This window comes from Meleagris gallopavo, chromosome 6, assembly GCF_905368555.1.
Source record: "Meleagris gallopavo chromosome 6, MGAL_WU_HG_1.1, whole genome shotgun sequence".
In the NCBI taxonomy this organism is placed as follows: domain Eukaryota; kingdom Metazoa; phylum Chordata; class Aves; order Galliformes; family Phasianidae; genus Meleagris; species Meleagris gallopavo.
This window is the reverse complement of record NC_139409.1, coordinates 14,191,615-14,203,615: the sequence shown is the minus strand read 5'-3', so window position 1 is coordinate 14,203,615 and position 12,001 is coordinate 14,191,615. Positions and strand designations below refer to the sequence as shown.

At 36.4% G+C, this 12,001-nt stretch overlaps 1 protein-coding gene across 15 annotated transcripts in view; it reads right to left on the bottom strand.

Moving 5' to 3' along the window:
* Positions 1-12,001, bottom strand: part of ARHGAP12 (Rho GTPase activating protein 12) — a 72,080-nt gene that overhangs the window by 17,421 nt on the left and 42,658 nt on the right. For 11 of the 15 annotated variants that reach the window (XM_085227111.1, XM_085227113.1, XM_085227106.1 and 8 more), the window contains 4 exons: positions 8,631-8,756; positions 5,182-5,256; positions 2,925-2,986; positions 1,644-1,725 (listed from right to left, as the gene is read on the bottom strand). In XM_085227111.1, the coding sequence (XP_085083237.1) occupies positions 1,644-1,725; positions 2,925-2,986; positions 5,182-5,256; positions 8,631-8,756 (345 nt within the window). The remainder of the gene's footprint in view (positions 1-1,643; positions 1,726-2,924; positions 2,987-5,181; positions 5,257-8,630; positions 8,757-12,001) is intronic. The other 4 variants (XM_085227110.1, XM_085227118.1, XM_085227115.1 and 1 more) reach the window with 1 other exon arrangement.

Sequence of the window (12,001 nt, the reverse complement as noted above, 5' to 3'; positions counted from 1 at the left end):
TTCATGCAGAAATATTCTTACTATACATATAGTGATCACAATACTTTTGCTGCACTTAAGTTATCAAAAGAATTGGTAACTTGTTTTTTCCACTAAATGGCTGTTTGAAAGATGTAACATTGGTCTCCCCAGCCAAGCAGAGTTACACGACTATTATTATTATTATTTTTTTTTTGAACAGATCATTCAGTCTGGCATACATTTATTCATTTATAACTGTATCATACAATCAGGAACAGTGATATAGTAAACAGTTAAAATTACTGTGCTGTGTTTTTGTTTTGCTTTTTTCCATCAATTGTTAAATTTGGATTAAGAGATTAAATTTTTTTAGAATAAAAAAGTAATAGTATTCTTTGTACACAGAGACCAAATATCAAACCTCATCCCTGTATGGCTGGGAATTTTCCAGTTCATGAAGTAGGATGATGAAAATGGACTTGACTGAACAACAGACAGTGACTAAAGGGCATGAAAGAAGATGAGAGCAAGTTTTAAAGCTTTCCAAATCCTAACACTTCCTGCTTTAGAATTCACCTTTTAAGATTCTCCAATATTTCTTCAATATATTTTGTCAGTGAAGTTAATGTATGAAAAAGTAGTTCACCAGTTTTTTTATTATTATTATTATTATTATTATTATTTCTCTCACTTGTGAATAATACTAACTATATACCAACATTTACAGGTGGGAAAGCCATTAACTTTCCAGGTGTACATGTTTCTGTTCATTTTTCTGTGCTTGACCCTCTGATGTGCATCATACCCTCTTCCCCTTCTCACACTCAGTATGGGCAGATCTCCTTAGGTTACAAAGTCCACTTTCTAAAACAAACAGTGCAGTTCACCTTATCTTATGCTTCTAATCCATATTCTTTCTTCCTTCCCTACTGTTTTCCACCTGTTTGACCACCCTGTCCAACTTCACCATTTCCATTCTCTGCTACTCCCAGTGTTTTTATTCAAGCAAGTTTACCCACTTTTGTGCAACCACCCCTTCTGCAGCAACAAAATGGCAGAAAAAAAAACCAAACTCAGAGCTTTGGGAAAGAACAGTCAATAACAATTTGCTGCCCAAAAAGAACTGTAGCAGCAGAAAGTGAGAAAGATCAGCAAAGCACAGCAGCATAACTTACGTCAGTAAGATGAAATTTTGTTGGGCAAGATGCAATTTTGTTGTTATCAGTGTGACAACATCCTGGAATAACTAACACTGTATATGACTTCTCCTTAGCTATTATAGGAGATCTACATTTATTTTTAATATCAAACTTCCAAAGTAAGTAGGTAAGCCATAGGTAACAAACCATTTTTATACTGATTCATGTAGGAATGTAGCAGGATTATAGCCAGTTTAACTACAACGTTATTAAACTAGAAATGATATCAATATTGAAGAATCATTGCCATCTCTTCAGTGTGAAATTTTTCTTTCAAAATAGATGCAAATACTTATCAGACATTATGTGGATATAAAACAAAAGTTCAAAGCCATCACTAACAGTAAGACAACAATGCAATTTTTTTCTTTCTAATTGTGCATACATATTGGTATTTAAGACCAATAAACAACAGGGCTGTAATTTGTTGTGCTTTATGATATCAACACTTAAAAGAAAGTGAGGCCTTGTTGCAGAGCTTACCCAGCCAGTTCCACTTCCTTGGGTTTTAGTGAACAGCAGTGATGAACCTTGTAATACCGCCCAGGATGACATCCAATTCTTTCTGTAAATATTTGTAAACAAAACATAATAAATTGACTTTAAAAGCAGATACTAAAGCCGTGTGTCACTGCTGCCCAGCTAACCTGCATGTTAATATACTTAACCATATATTGTCATTAGTGCCATCAGTAAGTCTTAATTGCTTGCATATTTGCAGAAGTGAACATATGTTAATTGTCCCAACCTGACCATCAAAATCTAAATCAAACAAACCTAATTAGTAGTGGGAGCAGTTCACCAGAAGGAATGCCATACAATTATAATTTCAAAAGGGCTAATCTGGAATGCTCAGCCTACTGTGTACTAAGGAGATTATGCCAAAGCACTGCATAATTCTGAAATTGACTGATCACATCTTACTGGGATGTACGTGTCCCACTTTTATGCAATAAGCTCATTTACACCAGGAACAAAATATTTGTACACATCCAAAAAAATACAGAAAAGGAACAAATCAGTTCTTCAGCTGTCTGACAATTTTTGTGCCTGAATATCTGCCCTGAGGTTAAAAATAAAATAAAATAGAAAGCTTTACAAGCTCTAACAATCCATTCCCACTATCTAAATATTACTTATTATTGAACAGCTCTCAAAGTGACAGAAGGGTCACGTTGCATTCTGGTAAAGCAGCCCAATAATCCAGATCAATGATTCCAAACAGATTTGACCTACGTGTTGAGGGTATAGTGCACCAGCAGCAGCTTTTATGAGCCACCATCTACCTCTTCCTACTAGGCTCTTAGGAGCAGCTCTGGGGAACCAAGTTGGAGATCAGACCTGCTGCCCACCTGCCCTGGACTAGGTCAGAGGGTCTCTAGAAGATCAGCTGTGTGCTAACAATTTAATCCTTAAAAAAAATAATGCTTCATGTTTCAGAAATTTGGGAATGTTGATATGGATGTATACAATAGTAGACCTAAGAAAATCCCTTTCAAAAAATTACAGGTAAAAAAGTAAAGCTAAATTAAATCTGAGGAAAAACCACATTTAGACACTATTTGGAACTGACTGCAAACACTAGAATTAGGTTAGACAGTATTAGTTGGTTTTACATTAGTATTTATAATGCAGGTGCCCGCCTCTGAAGCAAAAAAAGGAAACTAAAAATGAGGCCATTCATCACAGGTAGATCAGCACTGATAAACATGAAATATCTTGCCCACTCGTATGTACACGTACTTCTAAATGTTCAAGACCTACCGAACTTTCTTTCCATTTTCTGTAATTTTTGTCACATTCAATAATCCATACTTCTCTTGACCCTGCAAGATGGAATAAGACAAATTAAAAAGAAAATTCACTTTTATTGCCATCACATCACTGAATTCAATCCCCTCAAACAATCAGTATCTGGCAACAAGCCATCTTTGCCAATGTAGTAATTTAAGAAACTACTGTTAAGTATATTTAAACATGCAGCATCAGTAAAATCAAGATTTTTCATGGGAAAATATTACAGTATACCAATTATCATTAAGAAGGTATAATGCTTTCCTTCTATAGGGCCAAGGTTCTTTAAAAGAAAAAAGCTTAGAACTTTTGTGGTATAATACAGTGGAAATTTTAAACAAGAATATATTGATTTGTACAATAGTAATTTTGTGTTTGTGTCTTTCACTAAAAAAGGAGATATCTGACAAACAACCTAAATTCTTCAACAGAATTCTTCAACTCAAGTTAAGTAATTGTATATTTTAAACAAATCATTCCTGAACTGCATAAAAATATTAATATATCAGTTTTCAAAACAGATGAGCAAAGCATTCCATGTCCTACTTTTTCCTAACCCCAAGTGAAAGATTAGAATTTTAAGCTACTTAATTATGCACTGTGGATGAAAATCATTTATATTTGTATGCCACTGTAAAACTCTGGAGATCAAGCAGTGAAAAGCAGAAAAAGAACAACAATGAAGAAAAAGGGTATGTTTAAGTTACAAAGGGGTGAATATTTCTAGCCTTTGTGTAAGAATAAGAAAATAAGGCATATTTTTTAAAAAATATTTCAGGATAAAAAGGAAACAGTCAATTTGCACCATTCTCAAAATGAATAAACAAATTCTACCATTTCTAGTCACTCCAGCTTTGTCCCAACAGTTCTGTGTTTTTCTTAATTCCTTTCAGTTACAGCTCTTAACAATTCCCAATTTAAGAAATAATCTATTAGTTGAAATAATCAACTAGGGAAAAGATCTAAATAAGCTTTATCATAACAAAAACATCCTCTATTTTAGATCCATTGAAAATACAAGATATTTAGAGGAGAATGTTAGAGAGAACGTCTCAAATTTAAGCAGACCGCAGAATAATCACAGAATACAGAAGAGGAAAACTTGACTCTGACATTGTCTTTATCAGAGACAGAGCTGTATTTCATGAATCTTACACATTTTTTTGCATGTTTTTGTGGTTTGCATTAAACAAGAGATGTGTTTTCAAAGATAGCATTTATCTGGTGATTCATGTTGTTATGGTCCATTAGTAATTGCTCGTCTTAATCTAATATCTCTACTGAGTCAGAGTACTTTCCCAAGCCAGTGAAAATAATATATATTTTCCAAAAATAGGATCTCACTGACTGGGTAACCCATGCTCTCTTTCTCAAATATTCTGTAGTATTAAAAAATTGCACATGGAATCATTAGTAATGTTCCAAAAAAAAACTACTTGGAAAGCATATCATCATGCCTTACTTAACAGCAACACTAGAGGGTACTCAGGAGAAAACTGTGGTAATATTTAACTGAGGGGAAGAAAAGCCTAAATGGCAAAACACAAAAATACAACTTTTTTTTGTAATATTAAGTTCCAGAGACAGCTAAAAAGAACAGACTTTTTTTTCCCCTTTTGTTTAAAACCAGTAGCAAGTTCTGCTACAAAAATCTAACATCGCAAGATCAAACAAATGTTCACTTTTAAAACTTCAACTCAGGCAATAAAAAAAAATCTGTTTAACATTCGTAACAAGTCTTTAGCAAGTTGAAGTTTTCCTCCCATTATTCTGTGGAAGCAAAAAGACAAGCTTATTTATATAAGGCTCTCAAGATTACTACATCTTTTCAAGGAGGGGAAAACACAAGTGAAAAATAAAGGCATCACATCGTACCAGCTACTAGTGACTGATGATGATGATAAACACAGAGGATACAGAAAGTTTATTTCTGCTTGTAAACGACCAGGTTGCTAGGTATAAAGTCATGACTTGGAGGAAAAAGTCAATCCTATATAATTTGACACAACTAAGCTACACATTCACCACTCTTACAAAGTTGTTTTTAAATCAAATATCCTTTTTTCTTTTTTTGAAAGCACAGTTGGATGCAATACGTTCCTTTTATAGTGTCATTAGTTCTTTCCCATTCTTTTCTCTCAATAACAAGAAAGTTTACTGACAACTACCTAACCACAAATAGCACATTTCTACAACATCTATTTATTTAAACAATTTCCATACTGACTGTGGCTTGATGCTTCGGTGAAGAAGGAGAGGACTCATTTTCAGGAAAACTGGCCTTAGAAGAACTTGATGATTCCTATAGAATTTAAATAATCAGTATAAATTATTCTTTTTCACAATTTTTTTAATTAAAAAATAAAACCTTTTTCACCCCCTAAAGGCACACTTTCCGATTTCCCCCCCGCTCTCACAAAAATAGGTTGTTCTGAGGATTCATGATATTCTGAGGTACTTGTATTATAAACCTTCTTAACTAAACAGTGTTCTTACAATACTTACGGCCCAATCAAACCAGATTATTAAGCATGTACCCATTTGAAAAAAAAAAAGTTAATACATACTTTATCAGCTTAAAGCAAAGCTTTCATCCATATTAAGGAGCAGATTTCTTTGTATGACTGCAATCACATTATGAAGCATGTTTGTAATACAAACATATTACAAGGCACCACGTGTAAAATGAAATTTGAAGAACAGAATATGCTTCTGTATGGACAATAATTTTAAGACCAGCATAAAAAATAGCTATACATACAGAAAAGTATATACCAGCTCTATTAACTTTTGTGAGTCGTGGCAGTTAATTTCATTATAGTAAAGGACCAAAACTTCCTAGAGATTTGCATTCTTCTTCTAAACTAGACATTAATGATGGAGCAAAAGAAAACGTCTGAAAACCAGAAAAATGCTGGAACCAAAAAGGCACGTGTGTTTCCTCTGAGGTACTGACTGATTCGCACAGATGTATCCCATAAAAATCTGGTAAAGAATTTCAAATAGAAGAAAACCAGCATATGGTCTCTGTTACTTCTCATGCATTTCTCCTCCACCCCCCTTTTAATTCTCTTGACAGTTCTCCCAAATTCTGTGCTTCCATTTGAATAGAAGTGTTTGTTTTTTTTCCCTGCGCACCTGCACTTTAAAATTCACTTAATACATCTGCCTACAGAAGTGGCACTTGGACTCTACCATTATCTCTTTGACTAAAACTTTACCATTACCTCTTTGAAACAATAATAGCATTCCTATGGATAGACTAAGTTTTCCACATTTTCAGATGTTCACAGGACAAAAATGACCAAATTCAGGAAAGCAACAGGGAGAACACTAAAAAAGTAGCTTCCCCAGGAGTCAACTAAAAAGCTAAGTTGGGGTTGGTGAAACCACCCATCTGAAAACCAGTTGCTATTTTTATACTTATTTAATTCCATAGTTCTCATGCACTAAGCAGCTCTGGAAGAAGACAACTAGTACACATGGTCATTAACTAATCCTTTATCACACACTGCCTCTAAGCAACACGTGTAACAGCGTGTCTACCACTGATAATAAAATGGTTGCATCGCTGCACTAAACAAATGAACTGTCTCCCTGTCCTTCCACAAAACACTCATGGTACATTTTTAATTTTCTTGAAGCAGGAACATTGTGCGTTACATGAAGTTACATACAGACACCTTGTCAATAACAAATGCATGATGCCTGTTTATTTTAAAGCTGTTGGAACTGCAGTAACTTTAAGCTACTGACTTAAGACTTTCCAGATGTGGTTTATACACAATTTCTCCTGGTTACTATACTAGACATTTGTACAGTTGCACACTTGTTTCACTGGGCTTAAGGTCTTGGTACTAGACTATTGGGTCTTGAAGTAAGCAGCTCCACCTAATCAGTGCTTTACATGAGCATCTTTATTTGATACTGAGCTACATAAAAGCCAGTCCAAAGCAAATTTAAGTCTTGTAAAAAAAAAAAAAAATTATTTTAAAAGCATTGCCAAAATTTTAATTTATTGCCAACAAAAGAGTTTATACCCGTGAAATGTAAACTTTACATGAAGCTAGAGGACTCCCTTCAGCTTTGATTTTGCAGAACTCCATCTGGCCATTCAAACACAGGTGACAACATTTGATAGATAAAGATGCTTAAGAGGAACAGTAAGTACGAAGAAGGGCAAAGAAACCTTGAAACTGCTAAAGCTAAACTGATGCAGAGTGGGCGGTTGTCAGCCAAGCATGATCCCTGGGTCCTCTGCACTACAAATGACATTCTAAACTGACAGCTCCAACACTTAAAATCAAATTCAATAAATTCTGTTCTGAAGAACTAAGTCAACTCATGGTAACTCACTTGCCTCCTTTTCCACAACAATCCATTCCAACACAAACTACTGGGATATTCCAGAAATAACATGTCAGGCATGTAACATTCTGAGCCGTAGATCCATTTTCATTACTACTACTGTGTTTTGTCCACTTGTCTTGGACACGGGCATGTGTAATTGCACACTTACTGGTCATTCTCCATACTGCCAGAAATACACTGACGTCATTTCATTTCTCCATGTATCTTTACAAAATGGAAGTTTACAAGACAGTTTGCTGGCATCTTATTGTTAGTAGCCTGCGCTAACACTTCAGCATTAAGATGCATTTCTGTTTCCATGAATCTCGGGTCAGACTGCTGTGAAGTTACAAAAATCAGCAAGCAATTCATTACCCCTACAACACCAATTTCAGTTCCTCTCTGCTTACATCAGCTCTCCACTTGCACTGGCAGAATGGCACAGTGCAGTAGAAATGGCTGTGACAGAAATCAGACAAAAAAGAGATGGGCGGAGGAAGAACAACGGAGAGGCTCTGTCCCCTTGTTTGCTCAAACAGCATCTGTTAGTTGATAGTCCCGAACAGACTACCAAGAACATGCCACAAAGAATGCAGAGAAAACAGCTTCTGTTATTACTGACTCAGCTCTGTCCTGACTAAACTCCCAGCTCAGCTCTGGAGGCGAATTAAAACCAAGCATTTTAGCACTTTCAGTACTGTGCTCTGCCCTTAAACAACATTACAACCCTGCTGTAATCAAGCATAACTTTTCCTCTTTGCATATTACAAAGGAGATTAGCAGAACTGTCATTAAAGAGATTAGCTCACTACATAACACCACTATTTGTATCTTTAATTTAGAATTTTTGGTTTAGTAAGCAAAAGTTTTATTTCAACTCTATGAATACTTCAGCTACTCATCTGCCATGTTTAAAGCGGATTCATGCTTAGCATCTCCTACAACTAAAATATTCAGGCATGAAATATCAATATACCTTATATGGGAACCTTGCCCACATTCACAATTATTGAATTTAAAACCTAACTACTTTCCAAAGCCTGAACTGAATTACAGGAAATTCCTAATTATAAGTAAAATGACTATAAACATCAAACTCTGAATTAACGCTAGTTAAGATATTTCAAGGCTAAAAAGAATAAGACTACCACTGACAAAGAAACAACAACAAAATTATCAAACAGTCCTTGGATTCTCTGAATGTTATCAAACAGTGATACAAAACATAAAAACAAGATTCAGAAATTCATACATGGCAGTTTCTTTTCAATACTTCACAAATCGAAAACAGTTCACATTGCAGCATGCTGTTTAACTTGCTCCTACCTTATCGTTGGTGTCCAACACAATTGTGCTGTGCCTCCATTTTGTTAAAACTATTGGTTCTTGTAGCCTCCTGTCCAGACTCCTACTCTTTATTATATCTCTTTGCTGCTGTGGTGAAGCATTATACTAAAGAAAAGAAAAATCAAACTATAAGTAGGCTCTAATTCACACAAAAAAGGTCTGCATCTTTACAGTACAAACTTTCAGATTCCTGATTTCATTCTGGTGTGTGAAAATAGCCTTTTTTAAATTTTGTTTTTAGTTTTCAGAACCATCCTGTCTACTGCAGTCCTCTTGACAGATAGATGTTTGATTTCCTGGACAAAAGCTTACTGCAACCAACATTCAAGTCTTCATATTGCACTGACAGTAAAAAACACCTGTCATGACATAAGATGAGGATAACCCTGCTATTCTACAATAAACCATGCAGATTAAGAGTGTTTAACTGAATATAATTTTATTTGGCTCCAAGATTTCCTATGCTTAAGAGAATAGATACTAAGAAGTGAGGTGAGCACTTCCTTTTTCAGAATAACTATATCAACTACTGCTAAGGGGATTTGTTATTGTGCAACACATCTAAGTGCAGAAAACAAGTATTTAGCAGGAAATAATTTTAAGACTTGGCAGAGCATTAAAAGCAAAGGAGACAAAATCTATGTTCTGATAAACTCAACTCAACAGCATTCAGAGATGAACAGGTTGAGAAAATATAAAGGCTATGAGAAAAATCCAGCATTTAACTTCAATTCAGCTTCGCAGCATACATATAATTAGCAGAGCCATTTAAAATCATTACGTTATTAAGAACTATAAAAATATTTCAAGCAAAGTTTAACACTGAAAGTACAAACAAGAAAAGACTAAGGATTTATTTGCTTTTTATAAAGTCAGTAACAATCTCATTCTCTATTCAGAGCTAGGAGACTGAAATCTATAGACAGAAACAGAAGGAAATAAGTGTGACGCATAACGGACTACAATTCAAATGTAGCACAGGAAACTCAAATGCTCATTTTACTGAAAAAAGGCAAAAACTATCTTTGACATCACATTGAATTCTACAGTTTTGCTACCAATTTACTACTATAAAATCAGAGCCTCAGGTCTTCAAAGATGATAACACACACTGACAAAGTACAGCAAAATTAAAGTTCAATAACATAACTGCCAACTTCAAGCTGAATAACGTAATGAAGTTAAAGTTAGCGCCAAAATAACAACTACTAACACCATGGCAGAGACCGAGATAGAAGCTTTGTATTTTAAAAGGAATGGAGTTCATGTTCCAATAAGTCAACAGATACTAAGAAGCATTTAAATTATTTCAACATGCAGGGAAGTGTTAAATTACTCCCAGTTGAATAAATGCTGTAGTACGAAGAAGAAAATTCAGTACATCATGTACAAACAGAGGTGTGCTGGTTGGTACGGTAGAGATTCGCATTTGAGACTGCACTGACTTCATGGGAGGATTGGGAGGATTGGCTGACACGCCTGAAGGCTGTGCTGCCATTCAGCGAGACCTGGACAGGCTGGAGAGCTGGGCAGTAAGAAACCGGATGAGGTTCAACAAAAGCAAGTGTAGGGTCTTACACCTAGGGAGGAATAATTGCATGCACCAATACAGGCTGCGGGATGAGCTGCTGGAGAGGAGCTCTGCAAAGAGGGACCTGGGCGTCCTGGTGGACGACAGGTTGGCCATGAGCCAGCAGTGTGCCCTCGTGGCCAAAAAGGCCAATGGCATTCTGGGGTGCATTAAAAAGAGCGTGTCCAGCAGGTCGAGGGAGGTGATCCTCCCCCTCTACTCTGCCCTGGTAAGGCCTCATCTGGAGTACTGTGTCCAGTTCTGGGCTCCCCTGTACAAAAAAGACAGGGATCTCTTGGAGAGACTCCAGCGGAGGGCCACTAAGATGGTGAAGGGCCTGGAGCATCTCCCCTATGAAGAAAGGCTGAGTGAACTGGGTCTGTTTAGCCTTGAGAAAAGACGACTGAGAGGAGACCTGATCCAGGTTTATAAATATCTGAGGTGTGGCGGCCATAGTGGTGAGGCCAGTCTCTTTTCAGTGGTACGTGGAGACAGGACGAGGGGAAACGGACATAAGCTGCAGCATAGGAAGTTTCGCACAAATGTGCGTAAGAACTTCTTCACGGTGAGGGTGACGGAGCACTGGAACAGGCTGCCCAGGGAGGTTGTGGAGTCTCCTTCTCTGGAGATATTCAAGTCTCGCCTGGACGCCTACCTGTGCAACCTGGTGTAGGAACCTGCTTTGGCAGGGGGGTTGGTCTCAATGATCTCTAGAGGTCCCTTCCAACCCCTACAATTCTGTGATTCTGTGCTATTGGTTTCAGCACATTTACACTCATATGTCAACTGCCGCCTTACAGTGGTGAGGTTGAAGTAACTTTCATTTGTTCTTATGTTAAATCAAAGATGAACCACCATTCACACTGCAAGAAATCTAATGCCAGCTTACTTTCTTATAATACAAGTATCCATCCGGACGCTCCTACAAAAGCAATCTGCGACAGCAGTCTAAGCAAGATGCAGCAAAACTGCCAACGTTACAACTAAAACCTAAGCAAGTTTCAACAATACTATGCTTAAAGAGCAGAAGGCTGCTACAGTATTCCTCACAACAGTTTTTGCTATAAAATGAACCGTTTATTTAATATACATATGTTATTTTATACACACACACACACACACACCTATACTTCAGTGACACTAATGAATATTATTTATGGAAACCTTCCATGCACACTCCATTTGAGTATTTTGAAGAACTCAAGTTGCAACCACAGTCAAAGACAGACTTAAAAGTATCGTGAATTAAAATCTACCTTAAGAGCTAGAATATAGTCACAGTCTATTTACAGGTGATCTATATTTAAAAGGTGTCTTTGACACCATCACGAACCACTGGGAGTCTGTTTACCTAGCAGGTAACTCCATCCCAAAGGAAAAAGGGCCTGTAAGGCAAGGCTGACACTCCAGTTTTACAAAATATACTGCACAAGAAAGCAACAGTATATAGAGCTAACAAAGTACTGCTAACGTTTCAGGAACACTGTGCTGTGCGTCTTTGCAGCGTCAGTACTTTGTGCTGGTGATACAACCAGTGTTAATAAACTGACAAAGTCCTTAAAAAGAACATTTGACATCTTTCTCACATTTTCTCACAACATAGGTGTCAAGTAAACTATTTTCACTCAAATGTTCATTGTCAGGTATATTTTCCTCTCTGTGAACAGCAAAATAAACTACTAGAGGAAAAAAGAGAAAGCTAAGTATTTCTGGGCTCAAGACAAGCTTCTGCTTCTAAAATGAAGGGAGTGACTTGTGATTTCCAAAAAGAATTACAGTG